The 27,988-nt window shown below is 40.4% G+C and overlaps 2 protein-coding genes across 6 annotated transcripts in view; one reads left to right on the forward strand and one right to left on the reverse strand.

Annotated features, from left to right (window-relative positions):
• Positions 1-1,756, reverse strand: part of LRRC40 (leucine rich repeat containing 40) — a 51,045-nt gene extending 49,289 nt beyond the window's left edge. Inside the window, exon 1 of one of the 4 annotated variants that reach the window (XM_061633405.1) lies at positions 1,505-1,756. Coding sequence is in view for 2 of the 4 variants with exons in the window: in XM_061633401.1 (XP_061489385.1) it covers positions 1,438-1,497 (60 nt within the window). In the remaining 2 variants the exon portion in view is untranslated. Of the gene's footprint in view, positions 1-989; positions 1,408-1,437 lie in introns of those variants that run through there. The other 3 variants (XM_061633401.1, XM_061633404.1, XM_061633403.1) reach the window with 3 other exon arrangements.
• SRSF11 (serine and arginine rich splicing factor 11) lies at positions 1,621-26,479 on the forward strand. 2 transcript variants are annotated; one of them, XM_061633406.1, is made up of 12 exons: positions 1,621-2,014; positions 6,288-6,421; positions 10,616-10,725; positions 13,841-13,933; positions 18,959-19,008; positions 20,161-20,288; positions 21,453-21,534; positions 22,419-22,550; positions 22,750-22,839; positions 24,125-24,220; positions 24,964-25,102; positions 25,216-26,479. In XM_061633406.1, exons 1-12 carry the CDS (start codon positions 1,887-1,889, stop codon positions 25,408-25,410), a joined length of 1,377 nt encoding a protein of 458 aa, XP_061489390.1. In that variant the 5' UTR covers positions 1,621-1,886; the 3' UTR covers positions 25,411-26,479. The 2 variants fall into 2 exon arrangements, with proteins under 2 accessions (XP_061489390.1, XP_061489391.1); XM_061633407.1 differs by having other exon boundaries at positions 1,622-2,014; positions 25,219-26,479.
• The last annotated feature ends 1,509 nt before the right edge of the window (positions 26,480-27,988 follow it).

Here is a 27,988-nt window from a genome sequence, read left to right on the forward strand (position 1 = left end):
CTGTTTTCAAAGGCAGCCCCACATATAACATATTGCAAAATGACAGTTTATTCTGCTTACATTGTCATAACAGATTGTTTTGAGTCTGTGGAAGAGTTCTGATAGACATAAGAAGAACCTGCTAGATCAGGCCAATGGCCCATCTAATCCAGCATCCTGTTCTCACATTGGTCAACCAGTTACCTATAGTAAGCCCGCAAGCAGGACCTGAGCACAGGAGCACTCTCCCCTTCTGCAGTTTCCAGCAACTGGCATTTGGGAGCACGCTGCCTCTGCCTATGGAGGCAGAGAATAGCCATCATGGCTAGTAGCCATTGACAGTCTTTTCCTCCATGAATTTTGTCTAATCCTCTTTTAAATCCAAGTCATGTTATAAGTGAAATTCTGACTGTAGGCAGAACTTCGGCTTCTGGCTCATTCCAATGCTATGTAGTTAGAAGTCCCACTGAGTTAACTGGCATATATAATGTGATGCATATAATGTGCTAAAAATCCTTTGTGTCAGTGTAGTCACCCTTTGAACTTCCTTTCATCCAGAATGGTAACTCTAAGCCATAGGCCCTAAGCTCTGAATATAGCAATGCTTACTTTTGAACAAACACAGGTAAGGATAACAACAGTAAATTAACTTATGCTGTGGTCAGTACTGTGCATAAAAGTGTTGAGTTCAGTCCAACTGTAGCTTCTTGCAGTGTGTTTTCAAGATGAAGTTTTGATGAAATAAATCTGTGGATACACTTTATGCATGCCCATTTTAGTTTCAGATCTGTAACACCTAACCACTAAAAGTGTAATGTGAAAAAACCACATTCACTAGGTGGGTTTAGGAAAGAATTGTAAAGCACTTTGCATGTTACAGATGCACTATTGTTTCACTTCAGACAATTGGAATTAAACCTGGATGATACCTATATAATGACACCTATATTTTTCTAAAATAGAACACTGTACATAAGAATAGCTTTATAGTTCTTATATTCATAACAAACCTCAAGTAATTTCTGCTTGGCCAATTCACCTCCAGGTGGTTTCAGTAGCTGGGGTTTCAGTCAGGCCTTTCCCGTCCTGATCCAGCATCACACTAGCTACTATGAGTGCACCAGTTTCTGCAGACCGTTTATGCAGTCTTAGGCTACAATCCAATTCACACTTACCTGGGAGCAAGTGCTACTGAACCCAATGCAGTTGAGCAGACACCCCACTAACCCATGAATAAGCCCCAATGAATTAAATAGGGCTTACTTCCGAGTAGACATTGAATTGCACTATTAGCCTCACTGTTAATGGAAGTCTTTTCTTACTTTTTGTCTAATGACTGCTAAACCATTCAAGGCGATTGTAATATTGATCATGCTACAAATACAAACAAAAGTCAATTAAATATACACAGAAATATGACTTGTTCACTTCAGTAAGGAATCTCCAAAGTCAGACAACCTTATATTTCACAACTCCAGGACAAAGTAGCTCCCTTAGCAATAGCAAAACACTGGCCATTACTCGCCTGCACCGAAAACCCTAGCACTTTTATAGCTTCGAACTTCAAGACATATCCAACACATGCGCAACAAGGTGTTCTAAGGACCCGGATGTCTCTCGCTGTTAGGCGGCTTGGTTTGAGCAAGCGCAGGACTAAGAGACTCTCGCTACGAGTAGGCGCGGAAAAGGGCCGCTGAGGATTGTGGGATATTGCGGCCCAGGCAGGCTGGTAGCGGAACGATCGCGCAGCGGCGGTTACTGGGTGCGTGAGAGGAACCCTTTCTTGACTGGGATACTTCGACAGGAAGCGCTGAGGGACATAAGAAAGAGGCTGTCATCCGGTTCTTCAGGGTCTTTGACCCCTTTCCCCTCGATGTGTTTGTAGTGCCGGGGCAAGAGGTAGCGCGATGGCTTCAAGTAGTGGTACCGATGTGATCCAGGTCACCAACGTCTCCCCGAGCGCCAGTTCCGAACAGATGCGGACTCTCTTTGGCTTCCTCGGCAAGATAGAGGAGCTGCGCCTCTTCCCTCCCGAGTGAGTCCTGTCCGGCCAGCCTGAGGGGGCGCTGGCCGCTTAACCCCGTCGCGGTCGCTTTGTAAAGGCCTAGGCCTCAGGGCGAACTAATGGAGGCCGTAGAGCCGCGCGCTCGGGTATCTTCGAGCGCGGTGCGCCTGCTAGGCCAGGATTGGACGTGGGGAGCGGGGAGAGGTTACCCGCGAGGCTGCGAAGGCCGCCCTGCGTGATACACAACACGGCTGCTCTTGGAGCTTCCAAAATGTGAAACGGGAGGGTCACCGGAAACATCCCACGGCGCCCCCGTCTCTTCTTGCCCCACCATCTTGTGCTCATGGAATTGTAGCCGTCTTTTTGTCCCTCGCCCCCTTCCTGCACTTCTCTAATGGGGCAAAAAGTGAGGCCATCAGTGGGTTTCGACTTCGCTCTTCTTCTCCTGCTCCCTTTATCGTTTTCCGAGCGCTCCGTGGAGGCATCATTTAAAATGCAGCAGAACAAAAACGGGTAGTTGATCGATACAGTGGCGGGTAGAAAATAAATCGGGGTATACTGTTGAGTAATTCGCAGTAGATCGGCAAGGAGTTTTTACTCCTAATTGTTTAAGAACGGGAACAGCAGAATGAACCCCCTCCCCCAAATTAGGCTGTTGAAATGAAGACAGTTAATGTTAACCCAGAGAGGACTTTTGTGTGAAAGGGCTTGTAAGGTCAGCTTGGTTCAGTTTTGGCTCTAAAAACAAACTCTTACACTTAGAATGTGCTCAGACAGGCACTCGTCTTTAATTCTAATTGTGCTCCCGACTCTGGTTGGTTAATCTTGACGTTCTTGTTAAGACACACACAAGTACCTCTGACAAGCCTGAAGTCTGGCCACCCCTGCACTTGACCAAAATATAGAGAGACAGTAAAATGTTTATTTGTTAAGATTTATATCCCACCCTCTGAAAAGTGCTCAGGAATCAAAAATAATATTTGGATCAACAAATATTCATAATCTCGTATGGGAGCCTGATGTGAACTTGGGCCTGATAAAGGTGTTGAATACAAGTTGCCTGTGTTTAGAAGAAAGGGACCTCACTTCACATATATTTGAGTAGTTCTGATAAGCTGTTTCCAGTTTTCAGTGAGACAATAATGCCAAATGATAGCGGTTTCCTTGCTCATCAGTATACACAGACACACTAACAAGTAAGAGTTGCATGTTTCGCCTCGTACTGTAGAATCTCCAAACTACACAACTTAAGGTTTTCAAGGTAGTGTGATTGATCATGCCAAAATAGTATAGATTGCTCTCTTTTCACTTAATCATTGCACACTACCTTGAGCTGTATGGTTTGGAGATTCTACAGTATAGTCTGAATTCCTCAGAAATGTGTGAGTGGACTTAAGATTTTTTAGCCCAATTCGATCATGTCTTATCTTTACTGATGTGTTAAGAAGCATGGCAGCAGGGGCACACTGCCCAACCTTCAACCCCTCCAACCTTCAACCCCTCCAGCACCCCCTCCAGCACAGTACAGCTCCTTCTATACCGGTAGAGGCTCCTCTTTGACTTACAACCCTAATTAACTAAAATCCCAAGTATATACTTTTGTTTTGTAAATTTAAATCATATGGATCATGTGTGGTTTTAAAAAATAGAGTAGACTATGCAAGATTGGCTTCAGCTTACCTGCCTTGCTGTAGAACTATTTGGCTTTTGGATGTGAAAACTCCATTTTGTACCTACCATGACTAAAAGGTTTGTTGTCCTGTCATCACCTGCCACAGGTAATTTTTATGAGCCATTTCCATAAGTAAGCATTCATTCTTAGTCACGCCAATTAGTATTTTCCGTGGATTAAACTACTAAGGCTGCAATCCTGTATTGCAGGAATGAGGAACCTCCAGCACTAAACCTGGCCACTAGGTCTCTCAATTTGTGGGCAGGCTTGCAAAGCATAGAGCTGGCAATGCCTCTTGCACAGGACTTCCAAGCTTGGGAGTCCTGCACAAGAGATTTTGACAGACAGGTTGCCCTACCGTCCTAGAAAAGTTGGTCTACAAGATCTGGAGCCAAAAACGCTTTCCCACCCCTTCTCTCTGCCCACTTAACCCAGGAGTAAGTCATATTGAACTTGATGCAATTTACTTCCAAGTATGTATATATAGGATTGCACTGTAACACTGTGATATATGCACACTTGAGGAAGTACATTTGAGAAGAGAGGGCAGCAGGAAGCATTTTTATGGAAAATGTTCTAGTAACTACCGTAAATTGATTAGATTCTGATTTGGTATATTTCAGTTATATTTAGTGAACAAAACTGTTAAAAAGTATAGTTTGTATCCAGCGCGGCACCAGAAGGATTCCACTGGCACAACAGGATTTCTGTTTCTACTACTACTACCCCCCCCCCCGGTGCTTCTTCAAAATCTGCTCTGGAGGGTCCCCCAACCCTCCTGAGCTGATTGTGAAGGCTAGTGGGGAGCTGGAGGGAACAGAAGAGGATGTTCTGTTGTGCACAAAGAAGTCCGTAGCATCCGTGTAGGATATGGCCCTATTAATCCTACATACTAAAATATTTTACTAGGGAGAAAGCACCATTAGATAGAATGGAATTTATTTCTGAGTGAACAAACACAAGTTCCAAACACATCTGAAGCTTTACTTTGAAATTGTTTTTATTGGATAGGATTACTCATAAATATTTCAAGATATGATAGTATGCACTAGCCTTGTTTAAATTTTAAGAAAAGTAGTTTAGGCTGCAATTCTAAACAAACTTCTCAGTGCTTATACTAGTTTTCAATGCTTCACACTGCAATCCTATCTTAGTACAGCTAGGTGGCTTATAATTGTCGGAAGGCAGAGCTGGGGTCCCAATCCCGGGGAGCTGGATCCCAGAGAGTTGGGAGAAGAGTATTCGGATGGATGGCAGAGGGAAGGGGGAGGAACTTCCCCCCTTTGGAGCGAAGACGAAACAGAGGAACTGCCAGTGATAAGGTCGCTTAGCAACGGGGAGCCTGAGCCCTCCCTGGACATTCTCACGCCTCCCCCTCTTTCAGGCTCAGAGCAAGAGGGGAAAGAGGGAGGGCTGCTCACAGCCGAAAAGCGGGGAGGCAGTTTACCATCAGCCCCTCCCCTATCCCCCATCCTGGAATCGGAAACTTCAGAAGAGGAGGGGGTGATGCTTCCCCCCTCACCGCGCACACGCAGACAGCTGAAAAGACAGGAGAGAAGGGGGGGAAGGCGGGCAGTACCTGAGGGGCAGTTAAGGAGGAGCGAAAGATTGCGCGCCCGTTTGGCCCCTTCTTAAAGAACAGGCGGGAAGAAGTCCCTTGCTCTGTCAACTTTCTCCCAATGCCGCAGGACCTGTATCCCTGTATTGCTTCATGAGAAAACGCAGTCTTTGTTTGGACATTACCCTAATAAAACACGAATTAACTACAGCCGTTGGTCTGGTTCCTGAGTCACATCCTGGGCCTGACAATAATGATATCTTTTTATGTATTTGAAACACTTCTGTACCATCCATCAATAATATCAGGGCAGTTAACAATATAATACAATTCCAATAAAACAAAATATATCACAGTCCACAGTGGACCAGCCAGATGTTACTCAGGCCTGCTATTAACAGCCCACAAATGCCTGAATGAAGCAATGGGTCTCTAGTAAACATTGAAAACCCATCAAAAGTCAATACTTGACTGTATTTTTAGAATTAAAAAATGTTCTGTCCAATTTAATCAGTGAGATGCCGTATAGGAGCCTCTGTGCGTTGGAAAACATGTTGATTCCAATTAGTCTGGACTCCAGAGCGGTGGGGCAGGGTGGATGACAGATTTTAGAAATCCAGTGTCAAATACCCCTTCCCTGTTTTTGAAATCTATCCACCACTAATGTTAGATTGTGAAAATGACTTGATAAAATTCCCACCTCTACCACTAGATGTCTCTTGCTCCAGAGATTTAATTTATCAACTGTACAGTATAAAAATACTGTTTTGCTGTCCTGATGATGCCATCAAATGATATGCGTGCATCTTTTGTGCGGCTCTGTATGACCTCATGTTATAATAGTTTTCTCTTGAATGATTTAGTTGCATATGCAGAGAGAACCAGCAAACCACAACAGTGATAAAGATGGATGATACCAGTCGCATCTCTTGCGAATGTTCACAATTTAATGACAAGAGTAATGCAAAACTAATACACCATTACAACTCAGTTCCATGTATAGTCAAAAAAATTCCTTGATTTTGTTGATCTTGTGTCTAATATTCTTTCTTCCTGTTTGTTTTTTTTCCCAGTGACTCCCCTTTGCCTGTTTCTTCCCGTGTGTGTTTTGTAAAGTTCCAAGAAGCTGACTCTGCAGTTGTGGCTCAGCATCTGACAAATACTGTATTCGTTGACAGAGCATTGATAGTCGTACCATATGCAGAAGGTTTGTGAATTGTTTAATGATCTATGAAGCCACAGAATAATGGTATTAAATCCTGATGTAGTTTAATAGCATGAAGTTTAGCATGTAAAACACTGAAGCTTTTACATTTTTTAAACCCTTGGTATACTGACACCATTTGTTTTTGTCCAAAAGCAAAACCATTAGTTATTCAGTAAAAGCTGGAACTTGCCTGTCAGTCTTCTTGCGACATTTAGAATACTAATATGTTTAAAGCAGCATTATTTGAAATCTTTTTTTCATCAGGCCCCATCAAGCAGTTTTTAAAAACTGAAACATAAAAATAAGATATGTTGCTTTAAGTAACTTGGCATATGTTGTCATATGATTCATTCTCATAGAGAATGAGTGGAAATATACTGGCAGTTACAAAGCAATGTTCTGTTTACTTTAAATGACAACTCAGAAACATTCAGTACACATTCTGGTACACCAAGGGTTTGATAATGTCAATTAGACAGAAAATATCTCCAAAGGTGCTAAATGGGCACTGGGTGTTAGATCTTATTCCGCATTTTCTTGTTCAACCTTGCTATATTATCTAGAATTTCACTAAATAATAAACTCTTCTCTCTGTTATTTGTGTGTGTGATTTTTGTAGTGGAGAAGGCAAATGCAAAGGCCCTTCCAGATGACTGAAACAGTGGGGTCCTCTGCAGCTACAGGGGATTCTAGACATTAACTAAAGGCCAGCAAGCACTCAAGTCCCCAAGTGTTTTCCTGGTGTAATAACTTGTTAACGACATTTTTTTCTCTTTTTTCTTACATTTTTAGGGTGTTACAGTAATTTGAAAAACAATGAGCAGGGTTTGGGAACATAATTTAGTAATTCTATACCAAGAAGACTGCTCTTCTAACAAGTTCTGTTAAACTTCTGTAGATTTCATCACAGCTATTTCAAAGGCACCATTAATTGATAAACTAGTAATCTTCTTAAATAACTTGATTTCAATAAAATATTTGTAGTCTTGCGCACACGCAGGCTGCTAAATCTCATTGAAGTCAGTGGGATTTAAGCAGCCTAACTGTATGCAGGATTGTAGTGCAAGTCTTTATGTGCAGTACCTGTCTTTATAAAAATCTGTTTGCACATTAAAAGGCTGAGGAATATGCAGTGTACAGACCTGGCAGGACCTAGTTGTGGGGGATTCCTAACTGAAACTATAAGTAATGTAAGCAACTTCTAATTTTAATCAAATTTAAATTGCAGAACAGAACATTTTTAGAATAGAATTGCTTCTGCATTATTTTGGACAAAATAACAATTGAGATATAATTTGCATTTGGTTCTAACATGAACATTACATAGGGCCAAACTAGATATGACAGTCCTTGTGTTTAACATAGACTTGCCCCAGTCTCATTGAAAGAGTGGGTTGGGAGTTAGTCTTGAACAATTAAAAAGGCACATGGGTGAAGTGCACAGAATCCTTCCTGTGCCTGCAGCTTAACCTCCTTCAATCTATCCCCCTGTGCTTTTATCCCTACCTGTGCTGTAATGCTGGAAATGTGCTCAGTGCTTGCAGGAGGGCTTTGGGGACGTAAGAGCAGGTCGAGGTAGATTTCAGGGGCTCTCTCAGTTTTCCTTTTGTTATTAAAAATGGGCCACATACCCTTTTTAATGTGATTGGGGGAGGACTGCTGCTCTCATATCTAGTTTGGCTCTAATAGTAGCAGCAATCCCTACCAATTCTATTATACTTAATTTGGCTGTAATAGAATCACAAAGTGTGAAGAGTTTAATATTTTTCTCTTTGAAAGTATAATGTATGTTATGCTAGATAATGCATAAATCTGGCAGTAAAAAAATCAGCCATTTGGATCACTTAAAGATCTGACATTTCTTTAATGCAACTGAGCAACTATTATTTGTCAAGGACTCAGTTGAGTGTGGTAGGATATATATAGTTTGGTAGTTGGGGAGAATTATAATTCTGGACACAGTACTATATAAGAATAATCTACTGATTGTTTTTTCCACGAACTTTGACTACATTGTTCGTACAATTCTTCCATGTTTATGGAAGTAAACAGACTTCACTCTTCAGTTGTTCATACTGTAAGAGTCCCATTTCTGCTAGGTACTTAAGCATTGTTCAGTGAGACACTACAGACTGAGTGGGACTCGTGCATTCAGCACATGCTTAAGTACTCTGCTGAATTTTTCACTAGTGATGATGAGTTTTAGTGATGATGAGTTTTTACCATTGCCTAACTTGAAGTATTAAAATACTGCACTGTGCTGATCATAGCTCTCTGTGTCACTTACATTCCTGTTCTTGGTGTGTTCATATATCTTGGTGTTGGCTATTGCTTTGTGTTCTAGACTTACACAAAGTTCACGGTAAGGCATAGTACTATAAACTTCACTGTGAAATTCAAGGATGTGGAAGGAACTCAGATATTAACAATGGCTTTGGGTGGGGTTGTGTAGGTTCTTTGGTTAATGTTTGTTTCTTTTGTCTGTTTCTTTTTCTTCATTTCTACACATTCATGCAGTATTTCATGGTTCTAGCAAAGCAGCAGTAAAAAACTCTTGACGCATGAAAATTAACTGGTGAGGGGCCTCATTGCTTTTTTTAAATTGTAGTTTTATTTCTGAATAACTTTTTTCCTAAAAAAAAGAGAGGATCAGATGCATGACTACTTAATGGATGCAGATCTTCTGTGAGGGGTCTCAAGATAAGAGGATTTTTAGTTAGATGCCAGAAATGTCATAGTTGCACTCTGTGTGTGTTAACATAAATAATATCCTCTGAGACATAATTTTGCATGCAAAATTATCCCATAACCTTTATAGATAATGTTTATATTGATGCATTAATGCCCTGTATCTAAATGACCTTCCCCCCCCTTTTCCCACCATAACTTTTGGTATTGAAATTATGACAGCTCAGTGACAGAAGAAAGATAACAGTGCTGTGTATTATACATTTGTTTATATTATCGGCACTTCTCAGTATAGGTGGAAGGAACCATTACCTTTATTTAACAGTGGTTTTTCTTTTTTGTTGTTGTGTTTTACAGTTCTTTTCCCTGGTTCAGCCTGAACTATATACCAGGCCCTGCTGAAAATACCACCCAACAGTTTTCTTCTGCAGCTTATCCAGTTTCTCTTAAGTGCCCTGTACATATTGTATGTTTTATGATGAGATGCAGTCTTTTTAATATGTATTGCAGAAACGCTTCTGGTATTTGCAAATATATAGTACCGTTGTCTTGTTGAACTCTCACATTGGGGGCTTGGGCACATTAACAGATTAATCCATACATAATAGGGCTTTTGCTGTTGGATAAAATAACAACTATCAACATTACTGTTTGTCCCACATTGGACCTTTTAGTAAAGTTATTACCTATTCAGGATAGGTAGTAAAACTAGACACTTGCAGGCTACATGGCTGCAGACCAGAAGTTTCTTCTGAAATGGCAATATGCAGCAGCATTCTTGGTACAGTAAGCATGACAAACAGTGGAGCATATATTTTACTGCACAGGTAAGGAATGTGCCACATTTTAGGTTTACATAAACACACATGGAAACATATGCAAAACCTATATTTGGAGCTCTGTGGAGACCTTCATATCCATGTGACATGTCAGCAAAAGCCCTACATTTTTCCTTACCTTCGCTTAAGATTTACAAATTTGTATGGTAGGTGTAAAAGAAATCATAGTGAACTGTACCATATTATTAACCCCTAAATCAAACTTTTTTTGTCTTGTGTATCTTGATTTTTCTGTGTGCTTTATAGTGAAGCAGCCGACACGAGTCGTTGTTCATAAAACAGCTTTTGAAAGTTGAGAGCACACCCCTGGAGAACCGACTGTGCTTGCTTACGTTTGGTTCATGACTTAAAAATCGAGTACAGGTGATGAAATCTTGGCAGTGTTAACAAAAAAGTAGTGTGTATTGTGCTATTTTTTTATTCTAGAACTTAACCTTTTGTAGAGAAAAAGGAACAGTCAAATTTTCACACATTGAAGTTTCATTCTGACATACAAATTAATGATAAATTATTAAGAGATCAAACTTTGTATTATAGCCAACATAAGTACTTGCAGCAAACTCAGGTGGTGTTTCAGGGAGACATTTTCTGGGTGTATTTGTGTGTGTGTGGTTTTTAAAAAATGTCAGAGATGAGTGTCTTCTAATGCAAAGCTGTCTCTCTGCAGGAGTTATTCCTGATGAGACTAAGGCTTTGTCTCTCCTGGCACCAGCTAATGCTGTGGCAGGCCTTCTGCCGGGGGGTGGACTTCTGCCTACACCCAACCCACTTTCTCAGGTAAGTTTACTTTATGTGGTGTGTAAAAGGATGCCCAAGTGTATACAACTTCACATTGCTGAATTTAAGGAGATACACCTGCTATACCAAAATAATTTCAAAACTCAACAGCAGGATTTTGGCAAGTAAGAATTGCCCCCAGGCAACCATGCCTCTGCTTTTGAAGATATCTCTGGTTTGACACTTGATTATTATGCTTTGAAAGATGTTCCACTTGTTTTCTGTTTACAAGTTAACATTTGAAGTGGGAACTCATGGAAGACTGCTGCTTCCATGAGAAGAAGAAGAAAATGTCTTGCAAGTTTTGTAGCTTTTGCGATCTTCCCCTGTGTCCCCACTGCCAATATAACAGTATAATATTGGTGCTTTTTCATGAGCAGTTAGTTGTGGGGATTATCTGGCTGTATAACAACTGCATTAGCTTTTAGGTGGGAGAAATACAGTTTTTAGAGAGGTGGCAAGAACTGGCACACTTTCACACAGCGCGACACTTATAGAGCTATTCTTATTTCTAACACAGCCGCCATGATGCTTTCCCTGGATTAGGGCTATATACTGTTGGAAGCTGGAGTTGTTTTTTTCTTCTTCATTGGATGAAAGAAAGGCCTTTAGCTTGAGAACCCCAACAGAGGAGTATTCTAAACTCTCCTTGCAGAGACGTTTCATTTTCAGCAAAGCTAGAAATGAGAAACCTCTGCCTGCAGCTTTCAGAAAGCTGTTTTTTGGGGGCTTCCAAGGTTCAACCTAGTCCTGCAAATGTTTGGTTGGGATACAAATGGGAAGTGGGGCTGGCCATTGATTGGTGAGTTACCCTTAAAATGGGTCTGTAGTCTGGAAGTTTAGCAGTATTTTAGTTTATTTATTGTGATATTTTGTATTTCTGTACTTTTAATCTTTTGTACACCGCCCAGAGAGCTATTTGCTATGGGCGGTTTAAAAATGAAATTAAATAAATAAATAAAATAAATCACTGTGTTAGATCCTGTCCGTAACTGGATCTTGCTTATAGTATATAAGTAATTTTAGTAGCAATGGATGATTGGCTAGGCAGGTATTGAGTGTAGGCCTGACTCTGTGCCATACATAGGTACTTCATTGCAATCTAGAATGCCACAAAACCCAGCCATTTAATCGCAGCTGCCTCTTCCACTTGTAAACATGCTGCTGGTTAGCCATCTATGGACTAGGACTGTCACCTGATTAAATTATTAACCTTGCTTTAATTGTACAAGTTGCAGTCAGATGATCAATTGATTAAATTTGCACATGCATAAACCAGTCGTTCTGAAGACAGAATATGCTTTCTGGATCAGGTTACTTGGAAGTAAGTCCCAATGTGACATGCAAAATTGTACCATTATAGCCTGTTTAGACTGCTTTGCTGGCAGTGTGGTCTGTTCATCCCTTCTACTTGTCAAGCCAACAACTTCAGCAGGTGAGAGGAAGACCAGCAGTGACACCAGTGTACATGAGTTCTGATTTTCTATGCCTGCATCTTTACTCTTCCTGTTTCCTGGGGAGTGGAGTAGAGGGAACTGTCAGGCTACTGACTGATAAGAGAACTACTTCTTCTAAAGTTATTTGGGAACTTAAATCAATTTGAAAATCTTAAACCAATTAGTTGGTTTAATTAATCAAACATCACATCCCTAGGACACACATTGTAGATCATAGGAAAGGGGCATTGCTGACTGTTAGCATACATGTTTGGCTTTGCCCAGATTCATCCCCCAGCATCACCATTTCATTTTTAAAAAAAGGATTAGATAGCAGATGATGGGTAAGAACACTGCCTAACTCTGAAGAGCCACCACTGACAATGTGGCCTGTACAGTAACTAATGGTCTGACCCTATTTGAGGTTGTGTCCTTGGAAAAGGATAGTAGGTCAGTGGTAAAGCACATTCTTTTTATTCAGAAGGTCCCAAGATCAACCCCTGGCATCTCCAGTTGAAAAATGAATTCAGGTAGCAGGTAATGGGAGTGGCTTCTGCTTCAAATACTGCAGAACTGCTACCAATTAAATTAAACCGTGCTAGGCTACTATAATAGTCTGACCAGATTTGAATACCGTATATTCCGGCGTATAAGATGACTTTTTAACCCAGGAAAATCTTCTCAAAAGTCGGGGGTCGTCTTATACGCCGGGGGTCGTCTTATAGGGCGGGTGCTGAAACTTCCGAGCCGGACTGGAGGATCTGTGGTCGCCGCATATGGTGGGGGGAGCAAATGGCCGCGGCCGCATCCCCGCCGTATGCGGCGACCGTATGAAAGCAAGCCGGCTGGCTGGGTGCTGGCCTCGAGCTGGGGGGTGACAGTCACCCCACCTCACGCGAAGGCAACCCTGTTGCTACCAAGCGCCCCCAATACTATCGCCCCCAATACTAAGACTCACAGGTAGCTGCAGCCTCCGACAGCAGGGCGGGGTGCCGTAGGGAGCGCACCTCTGTCTCCTCGGGGGTGGGGGGAGTCGTTCGCTGTCCTCCCCAGGTCCGGCAAGCTTGTAGAAAAGGGCTCGCTCAGGCAAGGCAAGCGCGCACGCTCCCGCGTCTATCGCCTTCCTATTTTGACAAGGACGAGCCCAGCGCAAGCGCGCACCCGCCGGCCTGAGGCAAGGAGGCGGGAGGAGAGGGATGAGCGCGGAGAAGGCCCTCTCCCTCCGAGACAGCACGGGCGCTGTGCCCTCCTTAAGCTGGCAGATTTCTTCCACTCCGTCTGACAAGGCGCGTTCCCTCTCAGACCATCACAACATGCGCGCGCGCACGCTTCCTTTAAATCAGGTTGTGATACCAGTAGTGTATTAGTACCGTATATTCCGGCGTATAAGACGACTTTTTAACCCAGGAAAATCTTCTCAAAAGTTGGGGGTCGTCTTATACGCCCAGTCGTCTTATACGCCGGAATATACGGTAATAGTCTGACCAAATTTGAAAGCTTCCTTTGTTGCTTCCTATTAGCAGTGCTGCAAGTCATTTTTCAGCAATGTTTCAAAAGTTATGTGATACTGTTAGAAACTGTTCCTTTTCCTTGTGGAGATAGTAGAGGCTATTTTCTTAATTATATGCAAAGTCTGATAACGATGTGCTGTGTACTTACATTAACTCTCCTTTTCATAGATTGGTGCTGTTCCTTTGGCTGCTTTAGGAGCTCCAACTCTGGACCCAGCCCTAGCCGCTCTAGGGCTTCCCGGGGCAAATTTAAACTCACAGGTATATTGTGTGTACACAAATGGGCACATACACTTTGATTTCTCACAAGTTGTCCATTACAAACATTTTGGTAATATTTTTTCAGCATCTGCTGATACATCCTGATTTGATCCAGGATTTAGTGACATGTCTACTTAACATTTACCAAGAAAACCCAGGAAGGAGTTCAACATGATTATACATCAAGTATTTATTTATTCTAGCATTTTCAATGATTAAAAAGAATAGGCTTTATACTATTTCTAGCAGATTTGTAACTACAGGGTAACTTCCCTGCACCCAGATTTTTTTGAGGATCTGTGATGCTTAAATGTTTGGAGTCCTGCAGGACTGTGACTTGTTGCTATGCTTTTTAACATAATGAAACTGCTATGTGAGGTCATCTGGGGATATGGAGTATGGTGTCATCAGAATGCCTATTTGTCCATTTCATCTCATTCTGATAAATTGGTTGATGTGCAGAATCTCTATCTGAGACCAGTAATGGACTAAATGAGGGCCAGTAAACTGAAGGTCAGTCCAGAGAAAACAGTTGGTGAAACATATCTCTTAACATAACTCATATTCACTAATAGGCAAAAAAAACCCTTGCAGTTTAAGAACATACCTATAGCCAATTTCTATCAAACTTTAAAAAGCAGGGAAATTGAGCAGCTATAGGGAATGCACCAGGGGAGCAGGAGACCTGACCTCTCTGAGATATTAGACTTCCCTACAAATGTGTAAAAATGCAAATGCAATTTGGGTTGGTCTTTCACAGTCCAGCCCGCTTCCTGTGTAGCTTGGAAGAATTTGGTCATATGTGCCTCTGAGCATAAGATGAGTGGTGGCAACACCTGCCATCTTCAAAGATGGAGAATTACATTTCTGTATGTTTGTTGGTGTTCTTACTTTGCTTCTTTTCTGCGTTACTACTGTTTCTACAGAGAATCTAACCTAGAAACTTACATTTCTCATTCATCCTAGAAATCTGTATCAAATTTATTTTTATTATTTTCAAAGGCTTTTTATTGGTCAATGTCATATGATGGTAAAGACAGCCTTTTGTGTTTCAAACTGGAGATTATGCTCTATTTCGGGCACATTAACAGTTGAATCTGAAACTGCAATGTGATGTAAAATCAGCCTGATTACAATATGTTGCTACTTAAGCAATGACTCTAGCTGTTGGAAAAAACAAACTTGGCTTGCCCAAGATGCATATTTTCAGCCTGCTATGCTTAAACTACTCCACTTAAGGAAAGGTGGGCATGGTCAATTAAAACATAGAGCACACCTAGAATTTTGCTAGAATATATTTCACTTCCCACTGTTTTATCTTGTGCAGACTGAGACACTCCTCATGTCCATTGGAAACTATTCTGCAGAACAGACAGTGCCATTATTCCACAATTGTTTTTGGAGCTTTTTTTTCCTGTTGCAAAGTGTTGCTGTACTTCACATATTCACAGAAACAGAAGCAAAAGAAACGTCTAGGAAATGTCACTAAAATTGCAAAGTAAATCAAAGATATTTAAAGTGACTGTCTGAACTATATAAACTGTTTTAATGTTGCTTCCTCCCTGCTAAAACAAGACCAGCAACACATGTCTTATTTCTGTTATTTGGGCTGATTGCAGGTGTTGCCACCACTCCCCATATACTCAGAGGCACATGTTATCAAATTCTTCCAAGCTACACAGGAAGTGGATTGGACTGTGAAAGACCAACGCAAATTGTGTTTGAATTTTTACAAATTTGTAGGGCAGTCCAATATCTCAGAGAGGAGGTCAGGTCTCCTGCTCCCCTGGTGCATTCACTATAGCTGCCCAATTTCGCTGCTTTTTAAAGTTTGATAAAAATAGCTGTAGGCTATAGGTACGTTTTTAAACAGCAAGGTTTTTTGCCTGTTAGTGAATTTCTCTGCTTTTTAATCTGGGAGGTAAGAAATGGGATCCTGTCATTTGCATGCTTATTGAGTTAGTGGACTGACTGCCCTGCAGTCATAGGTGAAGCTGACCACGGGATGGGGAGGGGGGAGAGCAGGTTTAATCATTTGCATGTTTATTGAGTTCAGTGGCATTTACTCCCATGCAATCATGCTTAGGATGAGTAAAACTGACCATGGGGAGGAAGGCTGGGAGTGGGCAGGAGAGAAGGAAAAAGGAAGAGGGGAGAGGAGAGAGGAAGGAGGGGAAAGGCAGGTCTGATCATTTGCATGCTTATTGAGTTCAATGGGATTTACTCCCATGCAATCATGGCTAGGATAGGGAAAACTAACCATGGGAGGGAGTAGAGGGAAGGAGGAAGGGGGAAAGAGTGGAGCAGAAGGAGAGGGGGGGAAGGAGGGGATTGGAAGGGAAGGGGGGAAGGAAGGGGGAGGGGCAAAAGGGAGGTAATGCGAGGGAGGAGGGGAGGGCAGGTTTGATCATTTGCATGCTTATTTATTTACTTACTTACTTACTTATTTATTTATTGCACTTGTATACTGCCCCATAGCCGAAGCTCTTTGGGCGGTTTACAGCAATCAAAAACATTAAAACAAATATACAATTTAAAACACATATTTTAAATTTTAAACACAATTTTAAAATTTAAAACAATATGAGTTCAGTGGGATTTACTCCTGTGCAGTCATGCTTAGAATAGGTAAAACTGACCATGGGGGAGGGGGAGGGCGGAGGGGAGGGAAAGGTGGAGGAGGAGGAAGAAGAGGGCGGGTGAAGGAAGGGAGAGGGGAGGGGCAAGAGGGGGATAGGAGGGAAGGGCAGGTTTGATCATTTGTATGCTTTTTGAGTTCAGTGGGATTTACTCTAGTGCAATCATGCTTGGGATAGGTAAAACTGACCATGGGGGAAGGGCAGGGAGAGGGAGGAGGAGAGATGGAAGAGATTGGATGGGTGGGCACTGGGCAGAAGGGGAAGTCCCTTTCCAAAAGGAAAACCTTGTGAACAGTATCATTCTTTTTCAGGGTTTCCCCCACCTTTTTATTCTTCAGCAGGCACATGTACTCTTCCACCCAAATTTAAACCAAAGCTGTCCCTGGCCACATCCACACCAGACCTTTATTTCACTTTATACAGTCATGGCTTCTCCCAAAGAATCCTGGAAGTGTAGTTAGTGAAAGGTGCTGAGAGTTGCTAGGAGATGCACTATTCCCTTCACAGAGCTTCAATCAGAGCATCTGACTGTTGAACCACTCTGGTCACTGAAGCTCTGTCAGGGGAATAAGAGTCCTCTCAGCACCCTTCACAAACTACACTGCCCAGGATTCTTCGGGGGAAGCCATGACTGTCTAAAATGAAATCAAGGTCTGGTGTGGGTGTGGCCCCGATTAGGCAAGCCAAACAGCTGTGAGTTTGGCTTTTAGAACACTGACTGTTGGTTCTTAATGAGCATGCCCAATGTTATCATTCAGTTCAATGCTAAATTTCTTACATTAATTAAAAATCAACCAGGCATTTTTTTAACTTTTAAAGTGCAGAAGATGAAGGTCAGAGTATGGGGCAAGGTCAGTAATAGGATTACAGGTACTTTGAATATGGCTGATTTTTAATTAATTTCAACAAATTATGAGAACTCTGACTGAAAAAAGTCCAAAAGGGCTCTGGTTTTTCTCTCTCTCTTTTTAGACTTTGAACTCTTGATTCTCTCTGACTGTTTTGTGTATCACCATGAAAATTGAGAGGGTTGTTAAGCAAGTGTTTCTGAGTTGAGGCCTATAAGTTTTGTAAGGTTTTGTTTTGAAATGAGCTTATGGGAAGCATCAGAATGGCGTGGGGGTATTTTCAATTTAACATAGTGGAATGTGAAAAACCCATGCTGACTATAGTGTACAGCCACTCTTACGGCTGTATAATTACTCATTTGGTATAAAACACTGTGTAACACCCACCCACTGACTGGGCTTCTCTGTGTATGTCTTATTTACCTTTAAAAGTTTCATTTGATTTATATTTTCTATAGTAAATATATAATGAATTGTATATTAAAAATCTTACACCTGTGGCCTCTTTACCTCACAGCCGAAGTTTTGCAACAGTTAGCTCATGTTACTTTGTCAATATATTCTGTATTATAAATTCTTACTCATTCTCTTTAGGGGTTCTATCTACACAAATAGGAAATAACACAGTTAAACCCTATATATATATCGGTGGACAATTGACCTGCACTATCCTACTTCCTGGTGTGGCTAGATTTTATTCAGTTTACTTGCATGTAAATGTAGTTCAGATGAAAATCACTGGAGTCTTTAGGATTGCAGACCTATATATTATACAGGGTATGTGGAACACTTATTATCTAGAACTGTAATCCTGAGCAAAGTTATGCAAAAGCAAGTCTCTGTAAACTCAGTGTGAATGATTTCAGAGAGAACTGATTTAGGATTATGCTCCACTGGATGTTTGGTTAAGCCCATGGTTATCAACCATCAGCCTTCATATTCGGGTTAATACAACTTCTGAGCAGCTAACAGTTCAGTTCAGAAAATCTAGATTAGAAATTTGATCCAAATTCAAGTTTAATGTATAATTTAGCTTGCAAAACTATACCATGTGCACAACTGAGAATTAAATCTGAATTTTAACTTTAAACTAACAATACTGACAAGATCCAAATCTGCCAAATAGATTAAAATACTATTAAGTGTTCCAAAACAACTGCTACAAACTTCACACAAGTTCAGCCTTCCTCTGGCCTTAAGCATAAAAAGAAACAAGCAGTAAAATAAAGACCAATTCTTAAGCAAACTGGAAACTTTTCATCAAGTCAGTTGAGAATTAAGTGCTAACATAGACCACTAGCGGTGAGAAAGAAGAGTGCTGTTTTTTGCCTGAAATTGTGTCTGCCTGGAATGATGTAATCCTATCCGAGAACTTTAGATGACCTACTTTCATGACACTTAACAGATATTTTTTGCATATTAGATGCTCACTCATTTTGGTTAGATTTAAGGACTGTTTGGATGTCCTTTCCTTCCCTCCCACAAATTTCAAAGTGCTTATGGTGTTAAAAGCAATTTCTGACTAATTTTCTTTACAGTCTCTTGCAGCAGATCAACTACTAAAGCTTATGAGCACAGTGGATCCAAAGTAAGTATGAATTTTAACATTTAGATTGTTTAATAAATTTAGTCTGTTTAACAAATGTATTAGATTGCTTCATAGTATGAAATCATCAAAGCAGTATATAAGACAAAAGCAGAATAAAACACAAAAAACAGGTTCTAAAAACAACAAAATCATTTCAACAAACTCTGATTTCAGCAAATTGTAATGCAGCTAGTCCTGAGTAGGAGCTTAGGGTGGTGTACTTGGTTCTTCCCCCACTCCATTTCAACCTTAAAATAGTAAGCTATGCCTATTTCGGATCTTGGTCATATATCTGAAAAAATGGGGTTAAGGAAGGTTGGGCTAGGAACAAATCTCATGCAGGTACTAGAATTCCCATCCTTTTTCTAAAAAAAATGAAAGGGAGGAAAGATACTGCATATGGCAGGAAAAAACAGATTCTCAAAAGTGCCAAAATGTATTAAAGCCCAACACATTGTAGAAATAAAATTTCATTTTCAGGGCAATCTGAGTAAGTATGCTGTTTTGCCCCAAAGATGAAACTTTATTTTGGAATGTGTTGGACTTTATTACATTTTTGACAATTATTGTTGAAACTGAGCTCAGTTTTTAGAGATTCTCTTGAGGATTTTTTATTGAGGAAACTAAAATCGTTATTATAGACCAAGCAACATTTTTAAATGTTGCTATATTTCCAAGACCTGTTATGTTGCCAGTTCTTCGATTGTCATCTTTTTTATTTTTAATGGTTTTATTGAAGTTATGATTCTGTATTCTTTATATTTGGTCAGTTGACTCTAATAAATGTACTACATACCTATTTAGTCTTGCTTTGACTAAAAAGAGAGATGGGAAGAAGGGCCACTCCTTTGGTTCTAGAGAGAGTTATCTTTTGGTTACGTCTTTCCCTCTGGTATGTTTTCATCTCGGCTAGTCCTTATATGAACTTTGTAACTTTTAGAACTGGTGCTTGAGTTGGATTTTTTTCCCTCCTCACTCCCCATCACTTTTTCTTTTCATGTAATGTCTTTTAGATTGTACGCCTCAGGGTAGTGACTGTCTTGTTTTTTATTGATCTTTAAGCTCCTCTGTGATTCTTTTCATTGGAAGAGTGGAGCAAAAATAAATCCATAAATAGGCCTAAAACCCAAATACTATCTTTTTGGTGTGTAGGCTGAACCATGTAGCTGCAGGCCTCGTTTCACCAAGCCTGAAAACTGATACCTCCAGTAAAGAAATAGAAGAAGCCATGAAACGAGTACGAGAAGCACAATCCCTGATTTCTGCTGCTATAGAACCAGGTAAACTAATCTAAAATGTCTTCCTTGTATTACAAAAATTACTTCTCAGAATTCTGATGACACCAAATTATTCTGGATGGTAAACGGGACATGGGATAGGGAAGAGCTTCAAAAAGATCTGTCCAAGCTGGGTAAATGGGCAGTAAAGTGGCAAATGAGGTTCAGTGGAAATAATTATGAAGTGATGCACATTGGGACAAAAACATTAACTTTGCACATACAGTGATGGGTACTGAGCTGGCAGTGGCTGACCAGAAAAGAGATCTTGGGGTTGTGGTGGATAGCTCTATGAAAAGATCAACCCAGCATGCCGCAGTTGTGAAAGACAAATTCTACATTAGGGATGATTAGGAAAAGCATTGAAAATGTAACTGCAGATGCAATAATGCAGTAGACACACACAAAAAAAATGCTTTTATACATCTGTGGTGTGACCACACTTGGAGTACTTGGTATAGTTCTAGTCTCACATCTCAAAAAACGATATTGTTGAGCAGAAAAAGATGCAAAAAGGCACACTCAAAATGAGCAGCTCTCCAGAAGGAAAGATCATGACATTCGGAGGTACCTTGTTTGGAAAAAATAAGAATAGAGGTGTATAAAAGTTATCCATCGTGTTGAGAAAGTAGATAGAAGGTCTTCCTCATTGCACTAGGACTAGGGTCATCCAATGAAGCTGAATGGTGGGAGGTTGACAGACAGAAGGAACTACTTCACATACACCACTCCACTACTTCACAAGATGTGGAGGTGGCTACCAGCGTAGATGGCTTTAAAGGGGAATTAGATGAATTCATAGAAGATAAGGCTGTCAGTGGCTACTTGTCATGATGGCTGTGTGCTACCGCCAGGATCAGAGGCAGTATGCCTTTGAATACCTGTTGCCAGGTACAACAGTGGGGAAGGCTGTTGCTTGCACACCCTGCTTGTGGACTTCCCATCGGTATCTTACTGAGCACTGGACTTAAGCATCTTACCCTTCTCATTGTGTTGAACAGACTTTGAAGACAGACACCCACCCACCCCAAATGCAGACACATTTTGGGTAGATACATTCACTTGCAGCTTTACATAAAGAGAGTCCAGGAGGGTGGACAGCCAAACATTAGGTAGATGTCATATGACAATGAAAGGATTACAGCATTTTTATTGTGTTAATTCCAGATAAAAAAGATGATAAAAGAAGGCATTCAAGATCCAGATCACGTTCAAGGAGGAGGAGAACTCCATCTTCTTCTAGACACAGGTAAAAATTAAAGGGATGGGATCATTGGCAGTCCAAAATCAAAGTTCTTTAGGGCACTTCTGTCATTATGCTTTTTTATAGCACATGACAATAGAAAACAGTGTTTCTAAGATTTGAAAGTGAGTAAAAGGACAAACCTTTACTGGGTTATTGGTTAAATTATGTTGCACAGAGCATGTTCTCAAACTTAATTGCATCCAGGGTTCATCATCTATTAAGCTGCATTGATTGAATATTAAAACTAACTATTGAAAATGGTAGGTACTGAAAAGAGTTGTACTGAAGTGTGGCAGACATAATTACTGTGAAATTACTTGACTTTAAGGTTTATCAATTAGACTCGACTTTTAAATACATTCATATTCTTTCATCTTCACCATAATCAGAATCCTAACCATTTAATTAACATCCAAATCATATGCAAAATTGTTGTGTTTCTGCTAGCAATTGAAGAGTGGCAAGGAAAGTAATGCGTAAGTGCAGCCCTATCTTCTGATCACTGGGAACCATATGCTGTCTCTTTTATTCCATCAGCCAACCCAAACTTGTCAGATAGTTGCCTTGTATATTCTGTTTTATCTCCCTAATTCATAAGGATTAGAAATGTTTATGAAGTGCTTTCTAAACAAAAGAAACCCCAAATGCTAATATTCCCTAGACACTGAACTCTGCATGGAAACATATAGCCACCCCCCCTTTTTTCCCCACTTAATCTTTTTTCAGACACTTCTGAAAGCTGTTGTTTTGATTTCTCATTTTGGTTGTTTATAAAACTTAATTGATAATAAGTGAGAAGCTTGTTATGGGATGACTTGAACACAATAAATAGATACAGTACAATACCATATAAAAAATATTAAGGCAGCTAATGTTTTGTTCAACAGGCGGTCAAGAAGCCGATCAAGGAGAAGATCTCACTCAAAATCAAGAAGCAGGAGACGATCTAAAAGTCCTCGGCGGCGGAGGTCTCATTCCAGAGAGCGTGTTAGACGATCTCGGAGCACATCCAAATCCAGGTAATCCCTGGAAAGTGTGTAATTCTGAAATACATTTTCTACTGTAGGATTTTACAACCTTGGCTAAAAGAAAGTCGAACTATAGCTAAATGAGTTTGATAAATTGTATTTATGAGACAAAATGTTCTTTATTTGATCTACAAGGTAAATGAAGGGAGCTAATCTGCTTGTCCTTTTTTATCTAATGGGGTTTTTTTAGAGACAAAAAGAAAGAAGAGAAAGAGAAGAAACGATCTAAAACTCCACCAAAGAGTTACAGCACAGCCAGACGGTCCAGAAGCACAAGCAGGTGCAGCATCTTTTGTACAGTATATTTTGTACTCTTCTGCTTACATTTTAAAAAGTAATTACCCATACCTAAAAGGGACAACTCTCCTAAAATACGGGAAACCTGACTGAAAGAGGGTTATATTAGATCACAGAGCATTTCTGTAAATGAGTGTTTCAGGTTACAGAAGATGTCAAACAAAATTTGCGAGATCATTTATGTAATTTTTTTGTGTTGGAGCCAACAGAACCCTTTTTTATTTGGAATCTGTTTTTCACTTAGAAGTGAAGAAATCCATACTGACATCTTGCATACTGGCATCTTACTGCGATGGGGGCAGGTTGTTCTTTCCTCTACAAATAGTTACTTATCCGTTTCATTTTTAAGGGCAAACAAAACCTTAGAGTAGTATCCAACATTGTATGAGTGAAAGGCAAGCTTATGCCTTATCTTATCTTCCCCTCCTCACATCTGTATCTTCTCCCTGAAGAGCCTCTACAACTATGGGCTGACTAGTGGTGGGCCATGTCATACAGGGCTATGGTGTGGGGAGAGTGGCCCAAAGTCAGACAATGGGATCTTGCACCTCTGCCCAGTTGTGGGTGCTTTTCATTGCAGCCCCATATGGCACAGACCACAGGGTTCAGTAGGTACACACACACACACACACACACACACAACCCTCTGGAGAAGCTTTTGGGGGGTGCAGTGGGGAGGAAGGGAAGGGAAAGATCTGTTGCATGAGCTGCCTTCTACTAAATAGTGCTGGATGAAAGCAAGCGTCATTAGAAGCAATTTTACCTGTTTCCAATTAGCTTACAACTCCCCAGCATAATTTGCTATCTGGAAATCAGGTGTATTCATTCTACATTACAAACTTTCGTTTGGATCCAAATGTAGCTTTCTATGAATGCCACCCACATCCAGTGGAGGGTTGGTGGACGGGAGGAGATTGGAAAAGTTGTTTGCCCTGCTACCACTGGTAGGGGTGTCCCCTGAGTGGAACTCTGTGCTGGTAGGACAAAATACTTTGATTCCAGCCTATTTGTTCAGCAGTATATCATAGTCCAGAAGCAAAAGAGATTGCAGCATTTTCATGTCTTTAGTTTCATTTGTTTTTATTTAAAAAGTATACCTTACCCTCCTTAAAAAAGAACTCAAGCCCTTAAAGAGGAGTCATTGTTTAAAATGCTGGTATAAGGTGTGCTATAGAGAACACACATATGATAGGAATATTAAAATAATATTGAAAACAATGGAAATGTTGACTTGGAGGCATCTTGACTTTTATTGTTAATAACTGCAGAGAAAGACGGCGCAGAAGAAGCAGAAGTGGATCTAGGTCACCTAAAAAGCCCAGGTCTCCTAAGAGAAAGTTGTCTAGGTCCCCTTCACCAAAAAGGTTTGTTTATTTAACATATCCATAGACTTGCATACTTCCCCTTTGTGAAGGATGCAATGAGAAGATGACAGTCTCGTTTGCAAGTCTTCTTGTTCTTGGGCAAGTTCACACACTATTCAGGCTGTTAGCATTCAAGCAAATAATGGCTTATACTTGAGTACATTGCAAGAATTACAGCTTTCATTATGTTCTTTTCTGTAACATTATGCCAGAGGTGGCCATATAAGTTGTAGAGAGGTCAAGTACTTCCCCTGTTTTACATCATACATCTCTTGGTTTATTGTCTCTATTGTCCTACGTTGTGCTTATTTAAAATACCTTCTCATCCCAAAATTTTGAAAACTATACATTGTGAAGAGGAGGGTTTGTTGCATCCTTCTTGGTGCTTGTATCTGATATAGTTGATATTTGTGTGTAACTGATTTTACATAGTGTTAGGGAGAATGGAATCTTTTGGATGCTTTCAGTAAACTAGCTTATACAAAATTCTTCAGTAGGCAGGAATAGTTTTCATTGACATTTATTTAGCTTGAATGCAAGCATTACCAGCAAATTAGTTTGGTAAGAATCTCTCCCTTTTGCATTTTTCACATCTGCAGAACCAATTTTATTAAAGCCACTTGTGTATTTGGCTGCTGGTTTTAACACAGAACAGTTTGTCTACCTGAAGTGGGAAGTGAAACTGAAACGTTTCACTGATCTTATTAAATACCTGCATTTCTTAAAACCTCTTATCGCCTTAGGCACAAAAAAGAGAAGAAAAAGGATAAAGACAAGGAGAGAAGCAGGGATGAACGAGAGAGGTCAACAAGCAAGAAGAAAAAAAGTAAAGACAAAGAGAAGGATCGAGAGAGAAAGTCTGAGAGTGACAAAGATGTCAAAGTATGCTTTAAAAATCTGTTTCCTCTGTCTCTGTGTTGCCCTACATAATCCTAAATCCCAAGAGCCTTTAAGCATGTCTTACGTATTTTGCTTTGTGTTTTATCTTGGCAAAGCAGGTCACAAGAGATTATGATGAGGAAGAACAAGGCTATGATAGTGAAAAAGAGAGAAAGGAAGAAAAGGCAGCAGATTCTACTTCCCCAAAACATAAGGAGTCACCAGCTGAAAAAGGGAGCGGAGATGCAACAAGGGAGTCCAAAGTCAATGGGGATGATCATCATGAAGAAGATATGGATATGAGTGACTGAATATTGCCTTGGCTGTGAAAACAGTTGCCGACATGCATCAGTGTCATTCCTGTGTGATTCCTTTATGCTGTACTTGTTTAACGTTTTAAGCTAGATGTACACAGCTGTAACTATAACTGGTTGTAAAGCTCCTGATATTAAATAATTACATCAAAAGCTTTAGAGGAAGTGATGTCTGGGTTTCCATTCTTGTTATTGGCCAAATTGAATTGAGTAGCCCAGAAGTTCTTACAAAACTTGGTGCTACTTTTTTCCTTTTTGAGCAAAAAGCTGCATGCATCTTCGGCAGGCATGGACTGTTTGTGTTGTATGATCTTTTTTAGTAAACCAGCTCACCTACAATAGTGTTTCTAGAGTTTGATTCATTTGCGGTAATAGAGCAAAATAGGGAATGCACTGGCTGCATGTTAACTGTGGCAAGAACATCCTTGGCTCCTATAACATGGTGGATCTCCTAAGGGTCTCAAATGTAGACAAAGAAACTAACATTAGCTTCATCTGGAAACAAATGTTCTGATAGAGATAGATAATCTTTTTGTTGTGGATTTGTTTGGCTTTGACGCGTTTGAAATGCACTAGCCTTTTTTGATACCCAATGTAAGGTGAACTTTGAGTCTAAATCCTTCTCAGGTGGTGTTTGATTTTTGACAACTTGGAGTTCTTGAGACAGTAATGCAAAACTTCTGTAAGAGACAGTTAACCTTGTGTAGTTTTTCATAACATGCATTTTGTTTCATTCTGTTTGTATGTGCTAATAACCCTGCAAAAAAGGTAGTGCATTTTAAAAATAACTTCATAATTTTAAAACAAGTCTACTTGATAATGTACTTGATCGCAAGTTGTATAAACTAATAAATTTGTGTTCTAGTCACTGAAGTAGTAACCTTTGCACACAGTGATTTCCTGTTATTATGCAAAGTAAGTTGGGTAACTTCTTTTAGTTCTGGAAGTTTTTGGAGCATTTACTTTTGTGCAGGTAAAAACAAAAGTAGGCTACAGTCTGTGCCATGTTGATGTACAGTTTCTGAAATTGTTTTACAAGACTTTGATAATAAAACCCTTAAATATACACTAGTATTTGTACTAAAGTGTGCAAGTATATTTATGCTAATTGATTTGTATGACATTACCTCACTTATCTCCTATTCACATTTTCATTTAGGACCACAGGTTTAATTCCTTCTAACTACAACAGACATTTCTGGTAATACTTAACTGCTTCTAGGGATTTTCCCATTAATTTGGGAATGCGAACAACAAAGGTTATAGGAAGCCTTTAAAAGAGAAGACATCCAAATTCTAAGGCTTTTATTACTAGGATGTGAACTCACTGATCTTTCTTTTAAGAGTGGAAGAGAGATACGGTAATATCCAAGTGCCATTCATTCTGAATGCCAATATGTAAAAGGAAAACTTGCTCTAATAACCAGTGAACAGCTGCTAAAACTTACATGTTCTGTTTAGAATCAGTACCTATATTGGCTAGCATGTGGTCCTCTAAATGGCCCAGCATGGCCAATGATCAGGATAATGGGAGTAATCCAGCATCAACTGCAGGGTCACACATTAGCTACTCCTGACCTACACGATTTGTTTGAATTTAAAAGAAAAGCATATGAAAATAACTTTTTCTACATGTTTTATGGTAAAGATTGCTATTTAAAATAACGTTTCAGAACTTAGGGATATGTAACTTTTTAAACAACTTTGAGCTATGTATATAAAGTATGTCAGCCTTTTCTTTCCTTAGCAAAATGTAATGCACCCTCACAAGAAAAAAAGGACTGGTTTACAAACAACTTTGGTTTGGAAACACTAGATGCAGGAACACTAGATGCAGGAATTCTGTGCCGCATCACTGTGTATGATGCTTTATAGAGTACAAAAACTGTTGATTCACTAATAGGCAAAAAACCTTGCAGTTTAAGAACATACCTATAGCCAACAGATATTTCTATCAAACTTTAAAAAGCAGGAAAATGGGGCACCTATAGTGAATGCACCAGGGGAGCAGGAGACCTGACCTCTGAGATATTGTACTGCCCTACAAATTTGTCAAAATGCAAACACAATTTGGGTTGGTCTTTCACAGTCCAATCCACTTCCTGTGTAGCTTGGAAGAATTTGGTAAGAATTTGGAAGGAGTGGGTTGGAAGGGGATGGGGGAGGGGAAGGGAGCGGTGAAGGGAGGGGGAGGGGAGGGACAAGACAGGAGGAGGGCAGGGCAGGTTTGATCACTTGCATGGTTTTTGAGTTCAGTGAGATTTACTCCTGTGCAATCATGCTCAGGATAGGTGAAACGGAGGGGGAGGGGAGGGAGGAGATTGGATGGGTGGGCAGAGGGGGAAGCCCCTTTCCAAAAGGAAAACATTGTGAACAGTATCATTCTTTTTCAGGTTTTCCCCCACCTATTCTACAGCAGGTGCATGTAGCCTCCTACCCAAATTTAAAGCAAAGCTGTACTGGCCACATTCACACCAGACCTTTATTCCACTTTAGACAGCCATGGCTTCTCACAAAGTATCCAGGGAAATGTCGTTAGTGAAGGGTGCTGAGATGCTAGGAGATGCCCAGTTCA

Source organism: Rhineura floridana, chromosome 6 (genome assembly GCF_030035675.1).
Source record: "Rhineura floridana isolate rRhiFlo1 chromosome 6, rRhiFlo1.hap2, whole genome shotgun sequence".
NCBI classification, from domain to species: domain Eukaryota; kingdom Metazoa; phylum Chordata; class Lepidosauria; order Squamata; family Rhineuridae; genus Rhineura; species Rhineura floridana.